General features: G+C 51.6%; 1 protein-coding gene across 14 annotated transcripts in view; it reads right to left on the reverse strand.

Annotated features, from left to right (window-relative positions):
• Positions 1 to 17,600, reverse strand: part of pbrm1 (polybromo 1) — a 123,099-nt gene that overhangs the window by 36,439 nt on the left and 69,060 nt on the right. For all 14 annotated transcript variants that reach the window (XM_072472667.1, XM_072472675.1, XM_072472673.1 and 11 more), the window contains one exon: positions 16,332 to 16,601. In XM_072472667.1, coding sequence (XP_072328768.1) covers positions 16,332 to 16,601 — 270 coding nt within the window. The remainder of the gene's footprint in view (positions 1 to 16,331; positions 16,602 to 17,600) is intronic.

Consider the following 17,600-nt stretch of genomic DNA (forward strand, 5'->3'; position numbering starts at 1 on the left):
AGATGAATGGAGCAATGCTGATAGCTGTGTGTGTATATGTGGAAGCTGTCCATCACAGCCTAGTAAAATCAATATCAAAGAGAAATGAATGAATGGCTTGCAGCTCAAAGATCTGAGGGGTTTAAACTCAGCAGACTGGTTTTCTCTTCCGAGGAATTGACATCTGTGCTTCCTGTGTCTCAGCCAGCAGGTGTATTACCCAGGTGAGTGCTAATGCAGTACTTTTTACCACTGCCGCTATTTGGACTGCTCTCTAGCTTCCAGACAAAGGTCTCCCTTCAGTGGGGGGGGTCTCTTTTCTAGGGGCTTCCTGACAGGGTCTCGGGGGAGAGGGAGTTCGAAAATCTGGGGGTGGAGGGCTGAATTGCGCTGCAAAGGGGAGAGACTGAATTGCAATGGGGGGAGGGGGGGGGGGGGGGGCAGCCAGCTGCGGGACCGTGGTATCACGTCATCCGCTCAAAATAGCAGCATTCCCTAGGAAATCCCTCTCAATCCTCGCCATGCAAATTAAATTGCACACATATCAGGTGCAATTCAGCTCCGGTGGGAGAACAGTCTCGCAAAAGGAGAATTTCACCCCACATTTCACATAATAATAATCTTCATTAGTGTTACAACACAGAACATACAGTGTAGAAGGAGGCCATTTGGCCCATCGAGTCTGCACCGACCCACTTAAACCCTCACTTCGACCCTATCCCCATAACCCAATAACTCCTCCAAACCTTTTTGGACACTAAGAGCAATTTAGTTTGGCCAATCCACCTAACCTGCACGTCTTTGGACTGTGTGAGGAAACCGGAGCACCCGGAGGAAACCCACGCAGACACGGGAGAACGTGCAGACTCCGCACAGACAGTGACCCAGTGGGGAATCGAACCTGGGACCCTGGAGCTGTAAAGCCACAGTGCTAGCCACTTGTGCTACCGTGCTGCCCAAGTAAACTTACATTACCACGGCAATGAAGTTACTGTGAAATCCCCTAGTCGCCACACTCCGGCGCCTGTTCGGTACACGGAGGGAGAATTCAGAATGTCCAATTCACCCAACAAGCATGTTTTTTGGGACTTATGGGAGGAAACCAGAGCGCCCGTAGGACACCCACGCAGACAGGGGGAGAATGTGCAGACTCCGCACAGACAGTTACCCAAGCCGGGAATGGAACCTGGGACCCCAGAGCTGTGAAGTAACAGTGCTAACCACTATGCTACCATGCTGCCCGTATACAGCTTTTACTAGATCAGGATAACAGGCTACGCTTGCCCTTCTGCTCACCTCGCACACCCTTGCAGGAGAAAAGACAACAACAAATACAAATAACAGCATAATCATGAGGGAGTAACGTCCAGGATTATTGAAGAATTGCAGGATAATAACACCAATTATCTTGCATTAAAAGGCCAAAACTGTGACAGGATCATCAAGCACTCTTCAGGATCTCTCGAGGATACCAACGAATGAAGAACCTTCATTTCCACCATGCTGCCACTCCGACTGCCAAGTGTTCCACAGCCTAGGTCCGACTGGGGTGCGGATGACTTGACACGATTGGCCCCCTCCAACCCCTCACGACAGGCATCGGGAACAGGATAATATAGGGCCAGTGGTTTGGGAGGGCCCAACCAACCCTAGGCCTCGAAGACCGGATACACTGTGCTCTGTCAAACCTGGTTTGCCCAACCTCCAGATCGGGATTACTGAAGCATGGCAGCCTAGGGGCTCTTCACAGTAACTTCATACTTGTGACAATAAAAGACTATTATTATTAATTTTCAAACTAATGGGGAACTCGCCTCACACTTCTCCCCAGGGACCGACCTCATGGACACTCCGTGCTTGTTAGGTGAATTGGACATTCTGAATTCTCCCTCAAGTGTACTCCAACAGGTGCCATCGTGTGGCGACTAGGGAATTTTCACAGTAACGTAACTACAGTGTTAATGTAAGCCTACTTGTGACACTAATAAAGATTATAATAAATTGGTTTACCCCCATTTAATTCTTATGCTGGATTGCTCCTTATTCTTTTCCATAGCCAACCTAAACCTTATGATACAATGATCACAGTTCCCTACATGTTCCCCGAGTGACACTTGGCCCATCCCATTCCCAAGAACCAGATCCAGCAGTGCCTCCAATCTTTTTTGGACTAGAAACATACTGCTGGAGAAAATGTTCCTAGGAACTCTTTCCCCTCCCTGCCTTTACACTACTGCTATCCCAGTTTATATTCAGATAATTAGAGTCTCCGATTATAACTCTTGCACCTCTCTGTAATTTCCTTGCAGATTTGTTCCTCTACACCTTCCCCACTAGATGGTAGCCAATAGATTACACCAAGCAATGTAATTTTTTTGTTTCTTAATTTTAGCCAAACAGATTCAGACCGTGATCCGTCAGGGATATCCTCTCTCCAGAACTGCAATAATCTTCTTAACCTATACTGCCACCTCTCCCCACTTTCCTTCCTTTTCTATCTTTCCTGAACACCTTGTATTCAGGAAAATTGAATACACAGACCTGCTTTTCTTCAAGCCAGGTTCTGTTATAGCCACAACATCATATTTCCATGTGGCAATCTGGCATATTGGTGGATTATATTTACAGGGAAAATGAGACATTTTGTAATGCTACATTAAAACCCATAATCTTCTGGAAAGTACAGTATAAGGATGTTGTTATATTACAGGTTTTGGTCTCAGTAGATCATAGACTAATGTGGAGCTGATAATGTGCACACTCAAGCAAATACAACAGAGTGGAACCCAACTCGCTGTTTGGTTAAGTTTTACTAGTAATTTTAGTACTGACCAGGGCACAGACTCTCTCTTAATTTTAAAAACATACATTTAGAAAGGTTTGCAGGGGACTTCCGGTTGCGGCTATGCGGAGCTAAGCCGCACATTTCGGCGGCTCCCGCTAGAACGGACTTTTGGGCTCTCCAGAGGAGCCCCAACGGAAATTTTTCGACGACTTCCTGTGTGGAAGGTGAGAGCAAGGTCACCCTTCCATAATATATGGAGTGGACCAGAAGCGGAGCGGTCAAAAAAGCGGTTTTGGAGCAGCGAAAGAAGAGGGGGAGAAAAAACAAGATGACGGAGGGCGGAGATTGAGCGGCATGGGGCCCGGAGCAGCAGGAGTCTCTCAGGCGCTGCGTGGAGGAGCTTAGGAAAGAGGTGCTGGCGCCACTGCTGAAGGCGATCGAGGGGCTAAAGGAGACCCAGAAGGCCCACGGGGTAGAGATCCGGGAGGTGCGGGAAAAAGCCGCAGAGAACGAGGACGAGATCTTGGGCCTGGCGGTGAAGATGGAGGCGCACGAGGCGCTGCACAAGAGGTGGGCAGAAAGATTCGAGGGCCTGGGGAACAGGTCGAGGAGGAAGAATCTTCGGATTCTGGGTCTCCCTGAAGGAGTTGAGGGGGCCAATGCTGGAGCATATCGGAGCACGATGTTCAATTCGCTGATGGGTGCGGAGGCCTCTCCGAGTCTCCTGGAGCTAGAAGGGGCTCATCGGGTCCTGGCGAGGAGACCCAAGGCCGGCGAGCCGCCAAGGGCGGTAGCGGTGAGGTTTCATTGTTTCGTGGACAGAGTGTGTGTCTTGAGATGGGCCAAGAAAGAGCGGAGCAGTAGGTGGGAGAATACGGTGATCCGAATCTATCAGGACTGGAGTACGGAGGGGGCAAAGAAGAGAGCTGGTTTCAATCGGAAGGGGGTGAGATTCGGAATGCTGCAGCCAGCGCGATTGTGGGTCACATTTCAGGATCGACACCACTACTTTGAAATGTCTGAAGAGGTTTGGACCTTTATACAAACTGAAATGTTGGACTCAAACTGAGGGTCTGTGGTTGTGGGTGGGATGTCGGTTGTATACACGGTTTTAACTATGCGCAGGGAATGTTCCACGGGTTGGGCGATGGATGGGGATGGGGGAAGAGATCTGATGGGGAGACTGTGAGGGAATGTGGGCGCCGGTGCTGTAGGGAGGGGAGGGCCGGAGATGGGGGAATTGGGATAAGGCCACAACTGGAGCTGCGCCAGAGGGGGCGGGGCTGGCTCAGGAAAGCACAGGCTTTTTCCCGCACTAGGGAAGGACGGAGGGGGGGGGGATGGAGGAGCGCACACGGATTGCTGGGGAGGATTTCCACACGGGGGGGGGGGGGGGGGGGTGTCAATGGGACGGCGGGGGAGGCCTGGGTCAGCAGGTGTCAGCTGACTTACGGGAGTGTTATGGGGGGAGCAAAAGAGCTAGATATCGATCTAGTGGGGGGAGGGGGGAAATAGGGTTGCTGCAGCATTGGCCGAGGGGGAACTGAAAACAGAAGAGATGGTCGGGGCGGGGGTCCCCCGTCTGGGGAACTGGAGGGTGCGGGCACGGGACTGTCCTAGAAACGGAGACGGCTAGTCGGGGTGGGGGGGGCCAATCCGGCTGGTAACGTGGAATGTGAGGGGCCGGAATGGGCCGGTTAAGAGGGCCCGAGTGTTCGCACACTTAATGGGACTGAAGGCAGACATGGTCATGCTTCAGGAGACTCATTTGAAGGTGGCAGACCAGGTCAGGTTAAGAAAGGGATGGGTAAGACAGGTATTCCATTCATAGATTATCATAGAATTTACAGTGCAGAAGGAGGCCATTCGGCCCATCGAGTCTGCACCGGCTCTTGGAAAGAGCACTCTACCCAAGGTCAACACCTCCACCCTATCCCCATAACCCAGTAACCTCACCCAACACGAAGGGCAATTTTGGACACTAAGGGCAATTTATCATGGCCAATCCACCTAACCTGCACATCTTTGGACTGTGGGAGGAAACCGGAGCACCCGGAGGAAACCCACGCACACACAGGGAGAATGTGCAGACTCCGCACAGACAGTGACCCAAGCCGGAATCGAACCTGGGACCCTGGAGCTGTGAAGCAATTGTGCTATCCACAATGCTACTGTGCTGCCCGATTCGGGGCTGGATGCGAAGAATAGAGGGGTGGCAATACTGGTGGGGAAGCGTGTGTCGTTTGAGGCCAAGAATATAATAGTGGACAATGGAGGTCGATACGTGATGGTGAGCGGTAGGCTGCAGGGGACGTGGGTGGTATTGGTAAACATATACGCCCCGAACTGGAACGATGCTGGATTCATGAAGCGTATGTTGGGGCGCATTCTGGACCTGGAGGTAGGAAGCTTGATAATGGGGGGGGGGGATTTCAACACGGTGTTGGACCCAGCATTAGATCGTTCCAGATCTAGGACGGGGAAGAGGCCGGCTGCGGCCAAGGTGCTTAGGGGGTTTATGGACCAGATGGGGGGAGTAGATCCGTGGAGATTTGCTAAGCCCCTGGCCAGGGAATTTTCTTTTTTTTCCCATGTACACAAAGCCTACTCCCGGATAGATTTTTTTGTTTTGAGCAGGGCGCTGATCCCGAAAGTGGAGGGAACGGAGTACTCGGCCATAGCCATCTCAGACCACGCCCCGCACTGGGTGGAGCTGGAGTTGGGAGAGGAGAGGGACCAACGCCCGCTGTGGCGTCTAGATATGGGATTACTGGCAGATGAGGTGGTGTGCGGGAGGGTACGGGGGTGCATTGAAAGGTATTTGGAGACCAACGACAACGGGGAGGTGCAGGTGGGGGTAGTATGGGAGATGCTGAAGGCGGTGGTCAGGGGAGAGTTAATCTCCATCAGGGCTCACAGGGAGAAGAGAGTGGGCAGGGAAAGGGAGAGGTTAGTGAGGGAGATCCTGAGGGTGGACAGGAGATATGCAGATGCCCCTGAAGATGGACTACTTAGGGAGCGGCAAAGTCTCCAGACGGAATTCGACCTGTTGACCACAGGGAAGGCAGAGGCACAGTGGAGGAAAGCACAGGGGGCGACGTACGAGTATGGGGAGAAGGCGAGCCGGATGCTGGCACACCAGCTCTGTAAGAGGATAGCAGCGAGGGAGATAGGTGGAGTCAAGGATGGCAGGGGAACTACGGTGTGGAGTGCGGTGAAAGTAAATAAGGCATTTAAGGCCTTTTATGAGGAGCTGTACAGATCTCAGCCCCCAGCTGGGGAAGAGGGGATGCGACGATTTCTTGATCAACTGAGGTTCCCGAGGGTGGAGAAGCAGGAGGTGGCTGGTTTGGGGGCACCAATTGGGTTGGAGGAGCTGATTAAAGGACAGGGGAGCATTCAGGCGGGGAAGGCCCCGGGGCTATATGGGTTCCCGGTTGAGTTTTACAGGAAGTATGCGGACGTGCTAGCCCCATTGCTGGTGAGGACTTTCAATGAGGCAAGGGAGGGGGGGACCCTGCCCCCGACAATGTCCGGGGCGATAAGTTCTCTGATCCTGAAGCGAGACAAGGACCCACTGTAATGCGGGTCGTATAGGCCGATTTCGCTCCTTAATGTGGACGCTAAGTTGCTGGCAAAAGTGCTGGCTACGAGGATTGAGGACTGTGTCCCGGGGGTGATTCACGAGGACCAGACGGGATTTGTAAAGGGCAGGCAGCTAAACACCAATGTGCTGAGGCTCTTAAATGTGATTATGATGCCATCGGTGGAGGGAGAGGCGGAGATAGTGGCAGCTATGGATGCGGAGAAGGCCTTTGACCGAGTGGAGTGGGAGTATCTCTGGGAAGTGCAGCGGAGGTTTGGGTTTGGGGAGGGGTTTATCAGTTGGGTTAAGCTCCTATATAGAGCCCCGGTGGCGAGTGTGGTTACGAATCGGCGGAGGTCGGAGTATTTTTGGCTGTATCGAGGGACGAGGCAGGGGTGCCCCCTGTTGTTTGCATTAGCAATTGAGCCTTTGGCCATGGCCTTAAGGGAGTCCAGGGAATGGAGGGGGGTGGTCCGCGGGGGAGAGGAGCATCGGGTGTCGCTGTATGTGGCAGATCCAGTGGAGGGGATGGTGGAGGTCATGCAGATCCTAAGGGAGTTTGGGGACTTCTCGGGCTATAAGCTCAATTTAGGGAAAAGTGAGCTCTTCGTGGTGCATCCAGTGGACCAGGGAAGAGGGATAGACGACCTACCGTTGAGGAGGGCGGAAAGGAGCTTTCGGTACTTGGGGATCCAGGTAGCTAGGAGTTGAGGGGCCCTGCACAAACTTAATTTGACGCAGATGGAGGAGGACTTTAAACGATGGGATGTGTTGCCACTCTCGCTAGCGGCAGGGTACAGTCGATTAAAATGATGGTCCTCCCGAGGTTTCTTTTTGTGTTCCAGTGCCTTCCTATTATGATTACCAAGGCCTTTTTTAAGCGGGTAGGTAGGAGCATCATGGGCTTTGTGTGGGCAAACAAGACCCCGAGGGTGAAGAAGGGGTTTCTGGAGCATAGTAGGGACAGAGGAGGGCTGGCGTTGCCGAATCTGGGTGGCTACTATTGAGCAGCCAACGTGGCGATGATCCGTAAGTGGGTGATGGAGGGAGAGGGGGCAGCATGGAAGAGGCTGGAGATGGAGTCCTGCAAAGGAACGAGCCTGAGGGCGCTGGTGACGGCACCGTTGCCGCTCTCGCCGACAAGGTACACCACGAGTCCGGTGGTGGCGGCACGCTAAAGATCTGGGGGCAGTGGAGACGACACAGGGGTGAGATGGGAGCCTCGGTGTGGTCCCCGATCAGAGATAACCATTGGTTTGTCCCAGGAAGGATGGATGGGGGGTGGTTCAGAGCTGGCATCGGGCAGGGATCAGAATGATGGGGGACCTGTTTATAGATGGGACGTTTGCGAGTCTAGGGGCGCTGGAGGAGAAGTTTGGGCTACCCCCGGGAAATGCGTTCAGGTACATGCAGATGAGGGCGTTTGTGAAGTGACAGGTGAGGGAATTCCCATTGTTCCCAGCCCAGGGGATTCAGGACAGGGTGATTTCGGGTGTATGGGTCGGAGAGGGCAAGGTTTTGGCGATATATCAGGAGATGAAAGAAGAGGAGGAGGCTTTGGTAGAGGAGCTGAAGGGCAAATGGGAAGAGGAGTTGGGGGAGGAGATTGAAGAGGGTCTTTGGGCGGATGCCCTGAGTAGGGTTAATTCCTCTTCCTCGTGTACCAGGCTTAGCCTGATACAGTTTAAGGTTATTCACAGAGCGCATATGACAGGCGCGAGGCTGAGTAGGTTCTTTGGGGTGGAGGACAGATGTGGGAGGTGCTCAGGAAGCCCGGCGAATCACGCCCATATGTTCTGGTCGTGCCCGGCACTGGATGGGTTCTGGAGGGGTTTCACGAGGCATATGTCCAAGGTGGTGAAAGTCCAGGTCAAGCCAAGTTGACAATATTTGGGTTGGCGGACGAGCTGGGAGTGCAGGAGGCGAAAGGTGCCGGTATTCTGGCCTTTGCGTCCCTGGTGGCCAGGCGGAAGATCTTGCTATTATGGAAAGACGTGAAGCCCCCCAGTGTGGGAGCCTGGATAAATGACATGGCAGGGTTTATTAAACTGGAGAGGATAAAGTTTGCCTTGAGAGGGTCTGCGCAGGGGTTCTTCAGACGGTGGTAACCGTTCCTAGACAATCTCGCGGAGCGTTAGAAGGAGGTCGGTCAGCAGCAGCAGCAACCCAGGGAGGGAGAGGGGGGGGGGGGTCTCTTTCGGGGGGGGGGGGGGTATAGGGGTGGGCTCTGTATCTCTCTACCCCACAACCCTCTGAACATCTCTAATTTTGGCTTCCCATGCATCCAATATTTTAAATCAGTCCACGACTGGTGCTCATGTCTAGTTTCCTTGGCCCCCAAGCTCTGGAATACCTCCCCACGCCCTTCAGTCTTGCTTTCCTACTTTAAGACACTCTTTAAAACCTACCTCTTTGAGTCAAGCTTTCGGTTTTCTGATTTAATGGGTGCGATCTACCAGCAGTGTCCTACCGAATTGGAGCGGTACACCGTCGGTAGATCCTGGGAGAGGCCTCACTCAGGCTTACTGCCAGCAGTAATACCCACAATGGGCGGGACCCAGCTTCGCACAGCTAAGGGGATTTAAGAACAGACTTAACTGTGCTGATGCCGGATCTAATTGGCTCCCAGCATCTACCAGCCTCCCTAGGGAGACTCCAGCTGAGCACTGTTTAGTACTGATCTACGCAAACGTGGACCAGGTGGAAAGGTCCTTGGGCCGAGGGGGGGGGGGTTCTCCCAGGCCACTGGAGGCCCCTAGGTTGTCATGGACAGGGCAGGGTGGCATTCTCTCCTCTGGCACCTTGGCACTGTCACAGTTCCTGGGTGCCACCGTTCCACTGCCAGGGGTCAGGGCCTGAGGGGTGCCATGACAATGAAATAAGGGATGGGGGGGGCGTATGAAGGGTCAGGAGGTGAAGGGGCCTCTGGAAGGTTGAGGGGGGGTCCTGGAAGAAGGGATGGGAAAGGGGGCATGGGAAGGCCTCAAAAGGGGTGCCTTCAGCGACCCCATAGTGGGGTGTCCCCACTTGGGGGGTTGAGGGGAATGCCCATGTGGGGGGTGACATTGCACCACTTGGGTGGAGAGTATGGGGGACCCTCAAGCTCACTTAAGAGATCGGGCATCCTTTCATAATGGTGGCCTGATCTTGGAGGAGCTGGTCTGGCCGGTGAGTTCAGCTCCTCAGTAAAGGAAAAAATTCTAAGTGTGGGCTAGCCCGGGGAGAAACTCCCCAGGGCCGGAAAAAATGACTAAGGACGCAATTTAATGGAAAAGTTTCTAAGTGTGGTAGCAAGCGGGAACTGCCGCGAGCTTCCCGACGCTCGCTATAAATGGTCGTTACTTGGTCCACTTAAAGGGGCCCCATGGCCTTCATGCTACAAATGACTGTCCCACTAGCTGATTCGCCAGGACCATGCTCGCCAGTCCCCCGCTCCTGCAGTCGCACTGCTGGACATGAGTGGGCACCTCACTGAGGAGACCAGCCCCATGATTGGGGCTGCCGACCTGGTCAGACTGTAGAATGCGGTCAAAGTCAGATGGGATGCCCTATTCCCCCAAGGGGCTCGGAGACTCAGCCACAGGCCAGCCAGTGCCGCCTGGAAGGAAATGGTAGCGGCCGTCAGCTTAGAGAGCATCATCAGGAGACTGGCACTCAGTGCCAAAAGGTCAACAGCCACCACGTCGCACGGGCGGGTTGGCACCGGCCCCTTGGAACCCACCCGCCACCGAGAATGTGCCTGGCATCGCCCCCACATGCCTCGGCCCACTCATGTCTAGCAGTGCACCTATGCCGCCCCCCCATGATGAACAACGCGTGCAGGTCATTATGTCCCGTGTCCTCGCAGGAGAAGTTGGGCCACAACGGACAAGAAAGGGCCCAGACAGGCGGCCGGGTGCTGGACATCAGAGTCCTCATCCCCTACGAGGAATGGATCCTGGAGGTAGCAGGGTGGCTGAGGACAGAACTGATGCCGATGTAGTGGTTGGCGTATGGTGCAAAGGCGAGGTTCCACCGGCCCCCACCCAGATGACCTGTCACACGAGTTGTTAATGCTATGCTGAATGATCCATCCCTCCCACTGACCACACGTCCATTCTCCCGCAGGAGGGGCCCAGTCGGGGTCCCTGCCTCCCATGAGAACCCTCTGGAGGGGTGCTCTGAGGAGACCACCATATTTGCAGCACAGCTGTCATCCCCAACCTCCACCAGCGCAGAGACGCACAACCAGCTGGATCCCAGTCAGATGATGAGCCTCTGGACCAGGTTAACTCAGAGCTGATGCAAATGCTAGGGTGTGACCCTGATATTCAAAGGGGGTTGTAAGTGACACTCCAGCAGGCACCTAGCCGATTGGTGGAGTCCCAGCGTCTACGGATGCAGGAGATGACAGTGGCAATGCGTGACACCGAGACCAACTCTGCTGAGGTGGCGACTGCAGTGGAGAGCCTGGTGCACGACGTCGGAAGCATGAGTGGAGGTGTCCAAGGCATGGCTCACTCAGTGACGGCCATGACTGAGCACCTCAGCATGTCCCAGTCGTTGGACGATGTCCCAGTCCCAGGTGGACCTTGATGAGGCATTGCCGAGTATGTCCCAGTCTCAGGTGGGCATTGCCGAAGCCCTCCAGAGCACATCCCGGTCACTGGGGGAGGTGTCTCAGTCTCAGGTAGGGCATAGCCGAGGCACTGGCGAGCATGTCCCAGTCTCAGGTGGGCATAGCCGTGGCGCTGCGGAGCATGTCCCAGTCTTGGGAGGGCATTACTGAGGCCCTTCGCAGCACGTCCTGGTCGCTGGGGAGGTGTCCCTGTCTCAGGAAGGCATAGCCGAGGCACCGCGAAAGCATGTCCCAGTTGCAGGTGGGCATTGCAGGACACTCCACAGCATGTTCCAGTCACTGAGGAGCACCACAGAGGATGTCGACACCGTGCTGCCGACATTGGGAAGCCACCAAGGCTGGCAGAGCAAGATGACACAGAGGCAGTCAGGCTCGATCCAGCTGCCTCTCCGCTCCGAGGTGAACCCCAGGGCCCTATGGGCACCGACCGGGAGGAGGGGGCACTGTGTGCCAACCCAGAGCTCTGCTGTTGTGCCAGGTTGTGGAGGGCACAGCAGACCACCACGAAGCGGGCGACCCTCGGGGAGGGAGGGGGGGGGGGGGGGAGAGAAAGAGGTACCTAAAGTGCACCACCAGAGCGGTTGAGGCATCGGAATTGCATTTTGAGGAGTCCGATGCACTGCTCATTGACAGCCCGAGTGGCCACATGGGCCTCATTGTATCGGGTCTCTGCATCGGTCACTGGCCTCTGTACAGGCGTCATTAGCCAGGTCATCAGCAGATACACCCTTATCCCCCAAGAACCAACCGGCCATCCTGGAGTGGTCCTCGAAGAGGCCGGGGTTGTCTTGACTGCCTCAGGGTGTAGTTGTCGTGTACACTCCCTGATCTTCATTTGGTGGCCGTATACGAGCTGGACATTCAGGGAGTGGAACCCTTTCCTGTTGATCAAGGGCACTCCTTGATTGCTTGGTGAGCGCAAGGCGACAAGGTGCCATCAACTACATCCTGCACCTGGGGCATTCCAAAGATGGTGGAGAATCCTGCTGGCCCTGGCCCATATTTATATAGTTCGCAGCCTGTGCAAACAGGGCATCCGTGACCACACAGATGCACTGTGGGCTGTAGCTTGTGAGATGCCACTCAAGTACGTGCTTGAGCCCTGGAATGATCCTGAGGCATAGAAGTTTAGGGCTGTGGTGACCTTGACGGCCACCAGGTCCATGTGGTGCCATGTCCGCGAGGACACAGGTGCCACACCGTTCCTTTGTTCAGGCGGACAATCCTGTGAGATGTGCTTTCCGTCATCTGGTCGAAAGACCAGCGACGCCTGTACCCCTTGGGTTGTCTCCGGTCTCCTCCTCTGGGTCCCTCCCTGGCCTGATGAGCGGCCAGATCCTTGGTGTGGGGCGGGGCCCTGCACGTGGGCCGCTGCCTCGAGCCTCTGTCGAGCGCTGCTGCTGCTGCCTTCTCCGGCGTCTGGCTGCCTGGCCTGCCAGCAGCACCACGAGGGCAGCTTCCACGGGGTCCAAGATATTATCCATTCCATGTAATATCTGTAAGGAATTGGGGAGGGTGTGAAATGGACAACCGGTGGTGTCTTCCAACCCGGAACCCTGCATTCCCCCGTTGCTCTCCCCTGCACCCAAGCCATCCGCCCCCCCCCCCCCCCCCCCCCGGACGCAACGGGAGCCCCTGCTCATCGGATCCCACATCCTGTACCCCAGACACCCATATGTAACATTACCTGGAAGGGCACTGCTCCCTTCCCACCCTCTGATCGCCAAAATGTCCCCGGTGCAGGGGCTCAGCCCCTGGGTGTTAGGATGTTGGCCGCTGCATCCGTAATTTTCCTCCTGCAGTGTTCAGGCACAGTATCCAGACATTACAGTCTGATTGGGGTACGAGGCAATAACTTCCACATGCTACATGGCACGCCTATCCATGGAAATCCACTTGGGAGCAGTGAAGTACTCACTTAACTACGATTGCCAATTCTCAATTAGCAATAGATTTCAGCCGCGGGCCAGAGGCCTCCGTGATCAGTGGGAGTTATGGGTGGTCAGTGGGGCAGACAGGCAGGGGTTGCCCCCATAACGGGTCCAGGGGGCGGTACGGCAGTCCCGCAGGCACTGAGGCACCCATCTACTAAGGTCATGGATGGGCATCCCTGGCTTCACACCTCCCCCAACACAGATGGCAGGCCACCCTGGCCAAGACCCTCTTCCCCCAGCACCGGGGCAACAACCCCTGCCACATTGTCCAGGAGAGAAGATGGCTGGTCACCTCCTCGGATCCCTACAGCAGCCCTTCCGCTAGTTTCACATTTTGAAAAAGATGTAATAATTGGCACCCTTGTGACCATGTGCCGCGGAGGCAGTTGATCACAGGAGGCTGTTAGACAGGGGCTCGCTCCCGTTAATTGCATGGAGATTGTCCTTAAGTGATGATTATTGGTTTCTCGCCACTAGGGCTGGTTCCTGATTTCACCAATGGAAGCGGGCCAGTTAGATCGCAAACTGACCGGTGCCCGGCGCGTTCTCATTTTTGGCCTCTCCCGCGATCTAACCGCTTAAGCGCAACGTGGCCATTAAATCGCACCGTTAGTTGTGGTGGCGTAGTGATATTGTCACTGGACCAGTAATGCAGAGGTCCAGGGTAATGCTCTGCAGTCCAGGGTTCAAATCTCACCATGGCAGACGGTGAAATTTGAATGCAATAAAAATGTGGAATTAAAGGTGTAATGATGACCAATTAAACCATTGTCGATTGTCGTAAAAACCCATCTGGTTCACTAATGTCCTTCAGAGAAGGAAATCTGCCATCCTTACCCGGTCTGGCCTACATGTGACTCTAGAACCACAGAGCAATATGATTGACTCTTAACTGTCCCCCGCTGAAATGACCTAGCAAGCCACCCAGTTCAAGATAAATTAGGGATGGGCAACAAATGCTGGCCCAGCCAGTGACGCCCACATCCCAGGAACAAATAAAAAACTGACCAACAGACTGGGAGAAGCTCCCAGCCAAACCCGCTTGAAGTGACACTTAGAAGGTTTTCGGTTAGATCGTGCACCAAATATCTTTTTATGTGGCTTGGTGTCACACTTATTTTTATTTTAAAAAATCCTTGGGATATTTATTATGTTAAAGGCACTTTATAAATTAAAGTTGTTGCCGATACATGGATTATTTGGAACATCCTAAATTTGTGGATATACAAGCCTCAAATAGTCACAGAAATCTCAAGTGGAACAAAACCAGATTTGCTATATGTAATTACGAAGGAGTAGTAGATATAGACTAAGGCCAAGGGTGACTAGGTAACAAGGACTAGAATATGGTGGAGTTTAAAATTAGACTTATGATAGAAAAGTTGAGCTCAACAAAAATATCTAAATGTAGGAAGGCAAGCATTAAGGAAATGAGTGAAAAACTAAGTTTGATGCATTAGCAAACACTTAGTTTAGACAAGCATCAAAAATACTGACATATATTCAGACTACAGGGCGGCATAGTGGTGCAGTGGTTCGATCCCGGCCCCGTGTGGAATGTCCGTGTGGAATTTGCACATTATCCCCATATCTGCGTGGGTCTCACCCCCACGACCCAAAGATGTGCAGGGCAGGTGGATTGGCCACGCTAAATTACCCCTTAATTGGGTACTCTAAATTTAAAAATACATACAAATCAAAATATTCCATTGGTAAAAGCAGAGTGATGGGATTAGGTAAACAACATGTGTAACAACACAACATCACACAAGAGGTTGGGAGATTTGGTGACTAAGTGGGAGATGTAATTTATTGCACAAAAATGCAAAGTCATAAAGCTGGGAGTAAGAAGTGGGAATGCAAAGTAAAAAATAAATAATAACATCAAAGAGTTCCAAATAATCTATCAAACAGCAACAACTTATATTTATTATAGTACCATCAAAGTAGTAAAATGTCACAAGGTGCTTCACAGAGACTTCACATTTGTAAAATTACATTTTCAGTGCAGAGAGGTTGCTCAGCACTAATTATCAGTTATGAGTGTTAGAAATGCAGTTAGCCCATGACTGAACAGGCCACAACTTTTTCAACCATTTTTAGAGTGAGGGCAGCGCGGTAGCATTGTGGATAGCACAATTGCTTCACAGCTCCAGGGTCCCAGGTTCGATTCCGGCTTGGGTCACTGTCTGTGCGGAGCCTGCACATCCTCCCCGTGTGTGCGTGGGTTTCCTCCGGGTGCTCCGGTTTCCTCCCACAATCCAAAGATGTGCAGGTTAGGTGGATTGGCCACGATAAATTGTCCTTAGTGTCCCAAATTGCCCATAGTGTTGGGTGGGGTTACTGGGTTATGGGGATAGGGTGGAGGTGTTGTCCTTGGGTAGGGTGCTCTTTCCAAGAGCCGGTGCAGACTCGATGGGCCGAATGGCCTCCTTCTGCACTGTAAATTCTATGAGTCACAATGGGTAATTAATTAGCCAATGATCTCCGAACATTGGGGCATGTTTATTAAGAACCAGGTTATTATTCAAAGCAAATTGCAGATTTCCATTTTGTACGTGCAAATGTCAGAAGCTGCTGTCAGTTTTACCCCTATATAAACAACCGAGTAGAACAGAAAAATCCAAGTAAATGGGAAACAAATTAAAGTTTAAATGTGAAAGGGTGACTGAATAGTTAAATTATAACTTTTCCCATACAGAGGGTGGTAAATATGGAATAGTCCACCCATGGAAGGACTAAAATGGAGGCTATTATCAATTTTAAGAGTGTTCTATAGATTTGTGTCAGACAGGCATGACATGTAAAGTCGGACAGTCCTTCAGAAAAGAAATTAATGTTGCAAATGTTTTTTGAAATATTTCTCATAGTTTATTTGTTTAGCTGCTATGTCTTTCCCATAACCCATGTGTCTGTCCCAACCTTTACGTTGTTTCCTGTACAATGACCTTTTTGCTTAACAAAAATTCTCATCAATTGAGCCAAACTGATTCTTGGCACACGAGGTTCACAATCTAATGGATAAGTGACCATTAATCAACTGGATACTTTTTCATTGCCCCTCTTTCTATTTTCCTATGATCATATACCATAGTTGGTGCGGATGTTAAGCTCCAGGAAGCTATTTCAAGAGGTGGAATCACACCTCCTGGATATAATGCTGATGAGCTCACATCACATTTATAGATTCCTGAGATATAGTACAGCTTTCATATTGATACAACGTTTTCCTATTAAGGAGAAAATGTATAAAATGTATAATAACATAAGCCACTTGAATCAGGTTTCTACCCGAGCTGCCACCTATAGTGGACAACAAAATCCAAACACATATTTAATTTGACAATATTGTTACCAATATCCAAATTTCCTCATGTACATAGAAAATAATTTTCATTCTAACCTTTCATGTAAAACAAATGTTTGTACCTTATCAATAATGCTGTTACTCTCGTCACCTTTGGTTTCTTCAGGGATTGGTTCAACGGATTCTTTGTTTTCTGTTTTATCTGCGTTAGCGAATACGGAAGCAACTCGAACAACTGGCAGTGGAGTGTTTCTTGGAACAAACTTCACTGCGCTGAGAGGCATAGTCCACAACTTAATCTTTTTGAAAGACTTGGTTTTTGCTGAATAGCGAGATTCACAGACAAATACGTCTTCATCTCTGAAGCCCTCAGGGCGAATTTTAAAGTATTCCTACATTTATTATTAGAGGAAGGAAAGGTTAAAAACACATTGGGCTGGATTCTCCGCCCCGCCGCGCCGCATTTCTGCCCCTACCCGCCGACGGGATTCTCCGTTACGCCGGTCGGTCAATGGGGTTTCTCATTGTGGGGCAGCCCCACGCGTCGGGAAACCCCCAGTCGCCGGCAAAATGAAGAATCCCACCCCCAATGTCTATACCATATTGTTCTTATTTTCAACAGTTAAATTGTTCCGATAATCGAAAAAATACTTTAACAATCTTAACATTATTTAATACAATCATGAAGACTGATAAAATCAAGTGGAACACTAAGTGGTAGAAATTAATCTTGGTGAATAATAGGTGGTGTCAGATTCACTGCCTGCTATGTGCAGCATCTGACGTTCAGTTCCAATTGACTGCAATTGAAACAAATCAAGTCCCATTTGCACCACTGCCTGGGCGGCATGTGGCGCAGTGGATAACACTGGGACTGCGGCGCTGAGGACCCGGGTCACTGTTCGTGTGGAATTTGCACATTCTCCCCATGTCTGCGTGGGTTTCACCCCACAACCCAAAGATGTGCAGGTTAGGTGGATTGGCCATGCTTAATTGCCCCTTAATTGGAAAAAAAATAACTGGGTACTCTAAATTTAAAAAAAAAGAAGACTTTCTACCCAAGCCTGACTCAAAATCATTTGCAATCAAAACGAGTTATAGGAAAATGATTAATTTAAAACCTAATGGACTGGTGTGAATATAAAAAGAAATTCAATGAGGAATCTAAGTCCAAGTGTTCTCCAATGGACCAATGCGATAAAACAAATACACAACAGGACGTTCCCAGACACACTTCTGAGCATGTGCTAAATTAGGAAATTTGTATCAGCAGCAGTGGCTTTGCCACTAAAGATCTTAGATTTTTGGGGTAGGGAAGAAAAAAATTGCAATTCAGATATGCCAGGGTTCCTAGTAACACTAGAAAGTGTGCATTTGCATTGATGGGTATT

The sequence above is a fragment of the Scyliorhinus torazame genome, chromosome 13, assembly GCF_047496885.1.
Source record: "Scyliorhinus torazame isolate Kashiwa2021f chromosome 13, sScyTor2.1, whole genome shotgun sequence".
In the NCBI taxonomy this organism is placed as follows: Eukaryota; Metazoa; Chordata; class Chondrichthyes; order Carcharhiniformes; family Scyliorhinidae; genus Scyliorhinus; species Scyliorhinus torazame.